Source organism: Bos mutus, chromosome 17, assembly GCF_027580195.1.
Source record: "Bos mutus isolate GX-2022 chromosome 17, NWIPB_WYAK_1.1, whole genome shotgun sequence".
In the NCBI taxonomy this organism is placed as follows: domain Eukaryota; kingdom Metazoa; phylum Chordata; class Mammalia; order Artiodactyla; family Bovidae; genus Bos; species Bos mutus.
Genome location: NC_091633.1, coordinates 24,135,522 through 24,147,617, shown reverse-complemented (window position 1 = coordinate 24,147,617; position 12,096 = coordinate 24,135,522). Strand labels below are relative to the sequence as shown.

The 12,096-nt window shown below is 44.2% G+C and overlaps 1 protein-coding gene across 1 annotated transcript in view; it reads right to left on the bottom strand.

Moving 5' to 3' along the window:
* The window catches only part of TMEM132C (transmembrane protein 132C), a 452,942-nt gene that overhangs the window by 34,962 nt on the left and 405,884 nt on the right, over window positions 1-12,096 (bottom strand). The window contains exon 5 of the mRNA XM_070386332.1: window positions 3,665-3,808. Coding sequence (XP_070242433.1) covers window positions 3,665-3,808 — 144 coding nt within the window. The remainder of the gene's footprint in view (window positions 1-3,664; window positions 3,809-12,096) is intronic.

Sequence of the window (12,096 nt, the reverse complement as noted above, 5' to 3'; positions counted from 1 at the left end):
TGGGGATTCCCTAATAGCTCAGTTGGTAAAGAATCCGCCTGCAATGCAGTAGACCCTGGTTCAATTGCTGGGTCAGGAAGATCCGCTGGAGAAGGGATAGGCTACCTACTCCAGGACTGTTCGGCTTCCCTTGTGGCTCAGCTGGTAAAGACTCTTGGTGCAATGCAGGAGACCTGGGTTTGATCGCTGGGTTGGGAAAATCCCCTGGAGAAGGGAAAGGCTACACTTTCTAATATTCTGGCCTGGAGAATTCCACGGACTGAGCGACTTGCACTTTCACTTTTCACAGGTCCATTGAGTCGGTGATCAGATTTAGTGCCCAAAAATGTGAACTGTCATATTAATAATTTTCACATGGACTACCTGTTGAAATGACAATATTTTAAATATAATGAGTTAGACACATGCATTAAAAATCAAATTCACCTGTTTCTTTTTACTTTTTTTGAATGTGACAACTAGCGAATCTAAATTACTTATGTGGCTCATGCTATATTTTTATTGGTCAGTGTTGTTTAGAACTTCGACCATTTCCTCTTCTCCTCCCACAGGCTTTCGGGGTCTTCTGTAAAGCACTTTGGGATCAGGGTTACCATCAAGTCATAAACCACTGTTGGGTGAATTAAAAAAAAGCATCTCTTCTTTGAGACAGTACCTCCCACAGTCAAAAAATGGTCATAGCATATTGCTGGGATGCTTTACTGCCACCTACTGGAAGGTTTGTGTAACAATTTAGACATCCGTGAACGTGGCATCCACCGCAATGAACAATCTCAACAAAGCTGGGCTGCACGTGTCCGTTCTCGGGGTGGGGCTTGCAGCGAAGGCCTTTCCCACTCCAATCCTCCCCTTCCGTGGTCTGTAAGGTTCTCTTCCATGCAAACACGTTGTTTTTAACTCCAGAGAGAAGACTGATTGCTACTTGTCAGACTCGATTTGGCGGGGAGGGGCAGGTGAGGCGGAAAACATTATCTGGATGCTTTCTCTTGGATATGTGTATATATATATTTTCTGGATATGTTTCTATTGATTTCAAAAAATACACAGAAAGACCAAATGCTTAATTTCTGGCTTCGAAAAACCCTCACTGTCTTATTCTTTGAGCAAGCGTTGTGGGCGCGTGATCATGGTAAATGTTGGTAGGAAAGATCAAAAAGTAGGGTCCTTGCTTCAAGACAGTCTCAATTTATACCCCCCCCCCCCCCCCCGTTACCTCCTAGTAACCATAAGCTTGATTTCTACATCTGTGACTCTATTTATGTTTTGTAGATAAGTTCATTTGTATCTTTCTTTAGATTCCACATATACGTGATGTCATGTGATACTTGTCTTTTTCTGACTTACTTCACTTGGTATGACTATCTCTGGGTCCATCCATGTTGCTGCAAATGGCGTTATTTCATTCTTTTCATACGGCTGAGTAATATCCTATTCTATACGTACCACATCTTCTTTGTCCATTCATTGGTTGATGGACTTTTAGGACCGGCTTCCATGTCCTGGCTATTGTAAATAGTGCTGCAATGAACACTGGGGTACTATATATACAACAGATAACTAACAAAGACCTGCTGTCTGTCTAGCACAGGGAACTCGACTCAACACTGTATAATGGCCTATATGGGGAAAGAATATGAAAAAAGATAGATATATGTATGCTGCTGCTGCTGCTGCTAAGTCGCTTCAGTCGTGTCCGACTCTGTGCGACCCCATAGACGGCAGCCCACCAGGCCCTGCTGTCCCTGGGATTCTCCAGGCAAGAACACTGGAGTGGGTTGCCATTTCCTCCTCCAATGCACGAAAGTGAAAAGTGATAGTGCAGTCGCTCAGTCGTGTCCGACTCTTAGCGACCCCATGGACTGCAGCTTACCAGGCTCCTCCGTCCATGGGATTTTCCAGGCAAGAGTACTGGAGTGGGTTGCCATTGCCTTCTCTGAGATATATGTATGAAGTGAAGTGAAATCACTCAGTCATGTCCAACTCTTTGCGACCCCACGGACTGTAGCCTACCAGGCTCCTTGGTCCATGGGATTTTCCAGGCAAGGGTACTGGAGTGGGTTGCCATTGCCTTCTCCAGGAGATCTTCCCGACCCAAGGATCGAACCCGGGTCTCCCGCATTGTAGGCAGACGCTTTACCGTCTGAGTTACCAGGGAAGCATAGGTATAACCAAATCACTTTGTTGTACACCTGAAACTAACACAACATTGTAAATCAACTGTACTCCAATAAAATTTTAAAAAAGGTAGTGTCTAAGGCAGGGATTCTCCAGGAAAACTTTCTTTTGGCAGGACAAAATGGTAACTTTCCTTTTATATTTATTTAAAAAATCAAAAAAGATTTTTTTTAATGGTAACTATCTTAGACCAGCAGATGACATAGTCTCCATGGAAACTTATTCAAAAGCAGCCACAGACAATATAGAGACAGATTTGAAAGAATGAAATTTTGCCATTTGCATCAACGTGGATGGACTTGGAGGACCTTATGCTAAGTGCAATACAGCAGACAGAGAAAGACAAATTCTGTATGATATCACTTATATGTGAAATCTGAAAAATACAACAAATTAGTAAATAAAACAAAAAATAAGCAGACTTGCAGACAGAGAACAAGCCAGTGGTTACCAGTGGGGGCAGGGGTAACAGGGATAGCAGGACAAAAGGATTATTATGGGTATATGAAATCATGCGTGTGAAACTTTTGAAAACCACAAAATATTATAGAATTTAAAGAATATTTTCTTCAAAAAAATTTTTTTAAAAAAGAAATAGATTTGAGTGTCATGTTTCAATGAAACTTACTTACAAAGCAGGTGGTAGGCTGAATTTGACCCAGTGTTTCTAATTTGCCTCATGGAACAGTGGTTTCAACGGCTGCCCCATGGTTCAGATGCACGCGGCCGGTGTGTTTTATATTTTATTTTTTGCCCATTGTAGTTTTCTTTTTTATTACATTTGTTGCCAACATTGAAAAACCGATGACTTTTACGAAATTTGAGGCATCTCTTGAAGGTGTACCAATCCTGAACTCACATTTATACACGGCCATAATTCTTTGCGATCCCATGGACTGTAGCCTGCCAGGCTCCTCCATCCATGGGATTTTCCAGGCAAGAGTACTGGAGTGGGTTGTCATTTCCTTCTCCAGGGGGTCTTCCCAACCCAGGAACTGAACCCAGATCTGAGCCACCAGGGAAGCCCCTATAATTGGCAGGAGTTGACCATGGCTGCCCTTCCAGAAATGGGCTTGTCTGATTTACCACTTCGCTCACTTAAATCACCCGCTTGGTTACTGTAGGTACTTGGGTCTGACTTACAGTCCACAGCACACTTGATGACAACAAGGCTGGCATGATATCAAATTAAGAGATGGAAATGGGAAAGTTTAGTGAAGCCAGAAAGGTTGTGAACACAAACCAACCCACCAGACCTCTTATTTCACCAGGCTAACTTCTCTTGGTGAACAAGACGCCCCCACGAAGTTTCCACCAGCTCAATCCAGATGACTAATGGAATCACTTACTTTACACATTTTTCTTTCTGGCTGTGCCACCTGGCTTGCAGGATCTTAGTTCCCCAACCAGGGATTGAACCCCAGCCCTGGCAATGAAAGTGCTGAGTCCTAACCCCTTGACTGCCAGGAAACTCCCTGGAATCACTTACTTTGATGACCTCCTCATCTGTGGACTTGCATTCCACGGACTCCGAGATATCTGTCACGATACTGTTCTCCTCCACGGTGACCACCTTGATAGGCATGGCAACTGTCTTTCCCGTGAGGATGGCGGTGTTCAGGATCTCAGTGTCCTGCGGGAAGAAGGAGACATACCTGGGTCAAGGGAGCTATTTGGTTCTCTTGGAGACTAGGGGAAGCCTTCCACGGTGTGTGCCTCTCCTCGTTTAGACAAGACATGGCCACAGTTACCTTAGGAACCCGGGCAAAAGGGTTATAGGTGTCCTGCTTGCTAGACAGAAGATCATCTTAAAGTCAAGGACTCTATGTGCTGACCTGAGTGGCAAGTTCAAATTGTGTATTTTGGAGTTTTTTAGAGGAGTCAAATTTGTGGTTTAAAAACTTGATTTAAAAATGAATATTCAACAGTCTTATGGACACAGTGGGGCGGCAGGTGGGGTACGAATTGAGAGAGTATCATTGAAACATATATATTACCATATATAAAGTAGATAGCTAATGGAAAGTTGCTGTATAACACAGGGAGCTCAGCCCGGTGCTCTGTGACAACCCAGAGGAGTGGGATGGGAGGTGGGTGGGATGGAGGGGTTCTTCCCAGGTGACTCAGTAGGTAAAGAATCCACCTGCAATGCAGGAGACACAGGTTCAATCCCTGGATCAGAAAGATACCCTGTTGCAGGGCATGGCAACCCACTCCAAAATTCTTGCCTGGAGAACCCTGTGGACAGAGCAGCCTGGTGGGCTACAGTCCACAGGGTCGAAAAGAGTCGGACATGACTGAAGTGACGAAGCATGCATGCATGGCTGATTCCTGTTGATGTACGGCAGAAACCAACACAACAGTGTAAAGCAATTATCCTCCAATTAAAAATAAATTTAAAAAACAAAATAAAAATGAATGTTCAAAACAGAGTCTGCAAGGCACAGCATGGGGATTTTTAGTATACTTGCTCATTTCTTGTTACGTCTGGGTGAATTGTCTCATTGTAATAAAGCCTGTCCTCTTTGTAGCCTATTCTCACAAATAAGTTAAATTTTTGTTTGATCAGATCCAGGTGCAAAATCTCATGATAGATTTGTAGAAAAAAATCTGGGACGGCAAGAAGCGCAAGCGCAGCCGCAAGGAGAGCTACTCCGTGTACGTGTACAAGGTGCTGAAGCAAGTCCATCCAGACACCGGCATCTCGTCCAAGGCTATGGGAATCATGAACTCCTTCCTCAACGACATTTTCGAGTGCATCGCTGGCGAGGCATCGCACCTGGCGCATTACAACAAGCGCTCGACTATCACATCCAGGGAGGTCCAGACCGCCGTGCGCTTGCTGCTACCTGGGGAGCTGGCCAAGCACGCCATGTCCGAGGGCACTAAGGCTGTCACCAAGTATACCAGCTCCAAGTAAAAATAATATGCCTAGCCGCTGTTAAAGGAGAAGGCAATGGCACCCCACTCCAGTACTCTTGCCTGGAAAATCCCATGGATGGAGGGCCTGGTGGGCTGTAGTCCATGGGGTCGCTAAGAGTCGGACACGACTGAGCGACTTCACTTTCACTTTAGAAAGATAACCTGGTGCTAGGTGTTTCACAATTTACTTTTAGTTTATTTGTGATTGTCTTCCTAGTTTTCAACCATGACAATAAAAAAAATATGATGCAGAGACCAAGTAAAAGGCACACATCAGTGAGGTTTCAGTTGTAAGCAACAGCAGTTGCCTGGCTACTTTGTGCAGGAAAGTACTGTGGAAGGTGGAATCACCAAGATGCCCATGTTCCAGTCTCCAGAACCTGTATGTCTGTTGCCTTATATGGTAAAAGGGACTTTGCAGTTATGATGAAGGATCTTGGGCTTCCATGGTGGTTCAGCTAGTAAAGAACCTGCCTGCCAATGCAGGAGCCTGCCAGGCTCCTCTGTCCCTGGGTTTCCAGGCAAGAATACTGGAGTGGGTTGCCATGCCCGCCTCCAGGGGATCTTCCCCACCTGGGAATCGAACCCTCATCTCTTGCATTTCCTGCATTGACAGGCAGGTTCTTTACTCCTGAGCCAGCGGGGAAGCCCCAGATACTCACTACAAGAGCAATCAAAGAGTTGGGTAATTTTTACCCCAAATGCCCATCATCACTGCTACATCTTGGCAACTGGCTTCCTTGCTTTGTGTAGCACACCAGTCTTCTCCTGTTGCCCCACTGTGGCCCATTCCCTTGGAGGTCTGGGGGCTCTGCTTTACCCTGTTCATACTGACTTCATGCAAAATGATTAGCATCACACCTCTCGTGTGTCTTATGATTTGCAAAGTGATGAAGAAAACGCCTTCTCTCTTAAATCTGTAGGCGCTGCCTACTGGCACTTGTTCCATCCTGTTCCCTATGGTCAAACGAAGATGAAAAGGGGTCTGTGACTTTGGGATGGCTATTGGCACCTTTTACCTCTGAGTCAATTTCTCCCCAAATCCCTCTCCAGAAATGCTGCTCTACTTTGAAGCAGGAGATGCAAGGAAAGAGATTTTCTCAGTTCTTCCTCCAGGGAAGCAATTGACACAGAAGTGACCTTTTGCATTAGCTAAGTGCACAGCTGAAAGAAAGAGCCCTCAGTTACAAAGGGGAGTGCCAGCCTCTCTTCGACGCTGGTGCCCACTGACCCTCTGCCATGTCTTCTCTTGGGTCCATGGGATTCCTGGAGCTGGAGTTGGAGCTGCCATCTGGGAAGCTTGGGTCCATGGGATTCCTGGCGCTGGAGCTGCCATTTGGGCAGCTTGTACATTGGCTATTACTGATGCCAAGAATACTGCAGAAATTCCCCAAGTCCATTTTCAGGTTCATTACAGGTAATGTGCTCAGAGTTCAGTCTTAACATTTTCTTTCTGAGAATGGTCTTTGGCTAATGGCTTCATTAAAGCAGCAAACTCCCTCGTGGATTAATTGTGATTAGCTTGCTAATGGTCGCTGCAGTTTCTCTCTCTCTCTCACACACACATGCACACACGGTCTTTCACCTGAGACTTCCTATCCCTACACTGAGTTACACCAAGATTAACACTGGTGGGTCACTAGATATTTTTCGTGAACCAAGATCAACTTCAGGAGCACAAATGAACAGTCACAGAAATGCCAATATTTAAAATGGATAACCAACAAGGACCTACTGTATAACACAGGGAACTCTGCTCAGTGTTATGTGGCAACCGGGATGGGAGGGGAGTTTGAGGCAGAATGGATACATGTGTATGTACGGCTGAGTCCCTTTGTCCACCTGAAACTATCACAAAGCTGTACTCCAAAACTTAATGAAAAGTTAAAAATAACAAAAATGCCAAATGAGTGAAGAAAGCATTGATCTTTGGATAACCTGGTTAAGCCACAGGGATGAAGTTCCTTGTATTTAAAAATTCCTTTCTAATCTAAAAAAATGATACAAAATGAGCTTATTTACAAAACAGAAATAGATTCACAGACTTAGAGAATGAATTTATGGTTATCAGAGGGAAACGGTGCGGGGAGAGATAGACTGGGAGGTTGGGTTGGACATGTACACACTGCTATATTTAAAACAATCAACAAAGACCTACGGTAGAGCACTCTGCTCTATACTCTATAATAACCTAAATGGAAAAGAATTTAAAAAAGAATAGATACACTGAATCACTTTGCTGTACACCTTAAACCAACACAACAATCTAAATCAAAGATACTTCACTATAAAATAATTTTTAAGTAAAAGAAATAAAGAAAAAGACTCCTTTCCTGATCAACCGCTTTGGTGAGTATTTGTTACTTGGTGGGCATGGGGAGTCTGGAATCCCAGATTCTACACTATGCTTTAATTTTCTATAGAGCCTTCATTATACTCTTATTGTTTGGATCTTGGTTTCTTCATTTTACAAATTAAGGGATTAGACCACATCATCCACGTCTCTTTCCACCTGTCAAATCCTACATAACCATGAAGATCCACCAGCCATTTAATGAACCCTTACTGTGCACCCAGCATGCTCTTGTCACTGGGTTATAACACAGTGAACCAGAGTGATAAGCCCCCATCCACACAGATGTATGGGATGGTGGGGGGTGGGAGGCACAAGCAAGCAGGCAACCACAATATTGGGTCTGTCAGGACTTTCTCATTCAGATCAGATCAGATCAGTCGCTCAGTCGTGTCTGACTCTTTGCAACCCCATGAATTGCAGCACACCAGGCCTCCCTGTCCATCACCAACTCCCGGAGTTCACTCAGACTCACGTCCATCGAGTCAGTGATGCCATCCAGCCATCTCATCCTCTGTCGTCCCCTTCTCCTCCTGCCCCCAATCCCTCCCAGCATCAGAGTCTTTTCCAATGAGTCAACTCTTCACATCAGGTGGCCAAAGTACTGGAGTTTCAGCTTTAGCATCATTCCTTCCAAAGAAATCCCAGGGCTGATCTCCTTCAGAATGGCCTGGTTGCATCTCCTTGCAGTCCAAGGGACTCTCAAGAGTCTTCTCCAACACCACAGTTCAAAAGCATCAATTCTTCGGCACTCAGCCTTCTTCACAGTCCACCTCTCACATCCATACATGACCACTGGAAAAACCATAGCCTTGACTAGACGAACCTTTGTTGGCAAAGTAATGTCTCTGCTTTTGAATATGCTATCTAGGTTGGTCATAACTTTCCTTCCAAGGAGTAAGCGTCTTTTAATTTCATGGCTGCAGTCACCATCTGCAGTGATTTTGGAGCCCAGAAAAATAAAGTCTGACACTGTTTCCACTGTTTCTCCATCTATTTCCCATGAAGTGGTGGGAACGGATGCCATGATCTTCATTTTCTGAATGTTGAGCTTTAAGCCAAGTGGCAAAAATCCAACTCAATTCAGTCTAAACAAAAAGGCGACTTATTGCCTTGTACAACTCAAGTATCTGAGGGAAGATATCAGCTTCAGGTATTGCTAGAACCAGGTTCTCAAAACAAAACTGCAATTAATTCCTACATCTCTCCATCTCTTGACTCTTTCCCACTGTTTGGTTTCATCAATTAGTAAGCTATTTCTGTATAGTAGACCTCCAGCTATATTCTCCATGGCTCAAATCTGTGTTCTTCCATCAAAGAACTCAACAGCAAAAAACAAACAAAATCCCCAAATAGCCCAATTTAAAAATGGGCAAAGGACCTGAACAGACAACTCTTCAAAGACAATATCCACATGGCCAACAGACACATGAAAAGATGTTTAACATTACTAACCAGTGTAAATCAAAACCACAAAGAGATATTACTTCACACCTGTTTAGGTGGATATTATCCAAAAGTCAAAAGATGACTTGCTGGTGAAGATCTAGAAGAAAGAAAACCCTTATGCACTGTTGGTGGGAGTGTAAATTGGTGCAGCCACTGTACAGAGGGTCTTCAGAAAATTAAAAATAGAACAATCGTGTCATCCAGCAATCCCATTTCTGAGTATATACCCTAATAAGAAGAACTCACCATCTTGAAGGGTTATCCACACCCCTTGTTCATGGCAGTATTATCCACAGTAGTCAAGATATGGAAACACCTGAGTGTCTGTCTACAGATGAACAGACAAAGAAAATGTGGTATATATGTATACAGTGGAATACTAGTCAACATCAAAAAAGAAGAAAATCCGGACCTCCCTGGTGGTTCAGTGGTTGGGAGTCTACCTGCCAATTCAGGGGACCCAGGTTTGATTCCGGGTCCGGGAAGATTCCATATGTCTTGGGGCAACTGAGCATATGTGCTGCAAACTACTGAGGCTGCTCACTTGGAGCCTTGCTCTGTAACAAGAGAAGCCCGGGCACTGCAACTAGAGAAAGCCTGCGTTCAGCATCAAAGACCCAGTGAGAACAAAAATAATATAAATAAGTTTAAAAATTTAAAGAGAAAATACTGATATTTGTGATAACATGGATGAAACTGGACGATGCTTTGCTAAATGAAAAAAGTCAGACACAGAAGTCAAACACTGTGTGATCTCACTTATATGTAGCATCTGAAAAAAAAAAGTTGTACTCATAAAATCAGAAAGTAGACTGGTCAGGGGCTGGGAGTTTGTTTATAAGATGGATAAGTTCTGGAGACCACACGTACAGCATGGTGATCATAGCTAATAACATGTATCGAATACTTGCAATTTCCTAAGAAAGTAGATCTAAAGTGTTCTCAATGTGCATGCCCATGCACGCACACACACATGGTAACTATGTGAGGTGATGGATGTGTTAACTGCTTGATTGTGGTTGTCAGTTCACAATGCACACATGTACTAAAACCTATACCTTATAAAAATGTACAATGGAATATTACTCAGCCATAAAAAGAATGAAACGATGCTACTGGCAGCAACATGGATGGGCCTAGCGAGCCAAGGACAGAGGCTTCAGGAGAAAACAGAGCTTCTGACACCCTTATCTTGGATTTCTGGCCTCCAGAATTGTGAGAAATTAAAGCTCTGTTGTTTAACCGCCCAGTCGTGTATTTTGCTACAGTAACCCTAGAAAGTAAAATATGTCCTTTAGCATAACCTGAGAAGGGGTCCTTGATACTTTGGAGAAGATGTATGGATTCTGTTGGCATAAAATCAGAGAGGAGTGATGTTATGAGAGGCAGCCAATGTTTGTGTGTCTGGAGGGTATTATACTCCAGGGTTCCTTGGGTTGTGAATCTGGAATTCTGGGAGAGAAGAGAGGAGAAAAAATACCCAGTGGGTATGGGCTTGAGTCACTGAAGAAGAACCCTTGGCTGCCTTTCCAAGGTGGGCCTGGTGCCTTTGAGGGGGTGGGAAATGAAGAACTCCCACACCATCCTCGGATTCTTGTGAGTGAACAATTTTCAGGTTGGGTTGTATTTTTCTGGTTTCTCCTAATTACGGACATAGCTGTGGGATTACTGAAAACAACAGCACACAATGCAGAAGCAAGGGGATGGTGAGGAACCAGGCATGGACTGGGCACAGTATCCTGGTCTGACTGTAAAACTCTTCTGTCCTCTCCCAGAGACTTGGAGAGATGCTGTGCTGGGAAGGAGGGAACCTTTCCTGGCGAGTTAAAAATATGTGTGCGTGCACGAAACTGACATTGCAAGTTACAGATACGGGGCTGATTGCTCCCCACAAATCCTTTTAGAGTCGAGGCCAACTTGCAGCAATATGCCCGACACACTATTTATTTTAATTAATTAATTAACTGAGTTTTGGCTGCCCTGAACCTTCATTACTGTGTGCGGGCTTTCTCAACTCACAGTGTGCGGGTTTCTCATTGCAGTGACGTCTCCTGTTTTTCGAGCACAGACTCTAGAGTGTGGGCTCAGCAGTTGTGGCACACAGGCTCAGTTGCCTCGTGGCATGTGGAATCTTCCCCAACAGGGGTCTAACTCAGGTCCCCTGAATTGCTTGGCAGGCAGATTCTTAACCACCGGACCACCAGGGAAGTTCCCCGGCGCACTATTTAAACACCTACAGTTGTGGGTTTTCTAAACCCCCAGCTGGACCTGGAAGAGTTCATTTTGTGCAGGACCAGCCAGGAGCAGGTGCTGCCTGCCTTCATCCTCTACATTGCGCTGCTCTGGAGGCCAGGCTGCGAGCTGCCTTTTCTCCAGGCCCCCTGAGGTATGAGATGCTCAGCATCAATGAATGGAGCCCTCCCTCTTGAAAGTAGGTGGGTGTACACTTCCTGTCCCCCAGCACACATCAGATTCCACTCATCAACACCGTTCCAGAGCCTTGCAGAACGTGACTAAGACAGAACTGTTACCTGGACACTTTTTGTGTTATTAAATGTTTGTTCTCTGCTTTTATTGGTTTTTTTCCCCCTCTCTCCGCCCACTTCTGTCAGGAACCAGAGAACGGCTCTGTGTTTCTGAAAAGAATCAATCAAGTAAGGTACTTTTGAATCACTGTCATTTCAAACTTGAAAAAACCTGGAGGCTTCAGAGAAAATGCACTTTGTTTGATTTGCCCTCATAAATGTAAATTGGTTTGGCCACTTTCTGCAATTTTTTTTTTAACAAATTGTGGAGTTTTAATTTTTAAATAAATTGAGAAGACAGAATTGCTTCTGAAGGGTTGAAAAAGTTGAGGGTGTGTGAACTGATGGAAAAGATAAGTCCACAGACTTCCTTGGCAGTCCAGTGGTTAAGACTCCATGCTTCCAATGCAAGGATCACTGGTTAGATCCTTGGTCATAGAACTAAGATCTCACATGCCATGTGGTGCAGCCAAGACAAGAAAAGTCCAAACGGCCAGGGGATGGGGTACTTATCCCAGGAGTGGGTGTGAAATGCCCAGAGGCTTCTCAAGGAGAGAAATAAGAAGAATGAAAATGTGTGATGTCCACTCAGTGCAATATTACTCAGTTGCAAAAAAGGGATGAAGTGCTGATATGTGGGACCATGCGGATAAACCTTGAAACACGTTAACT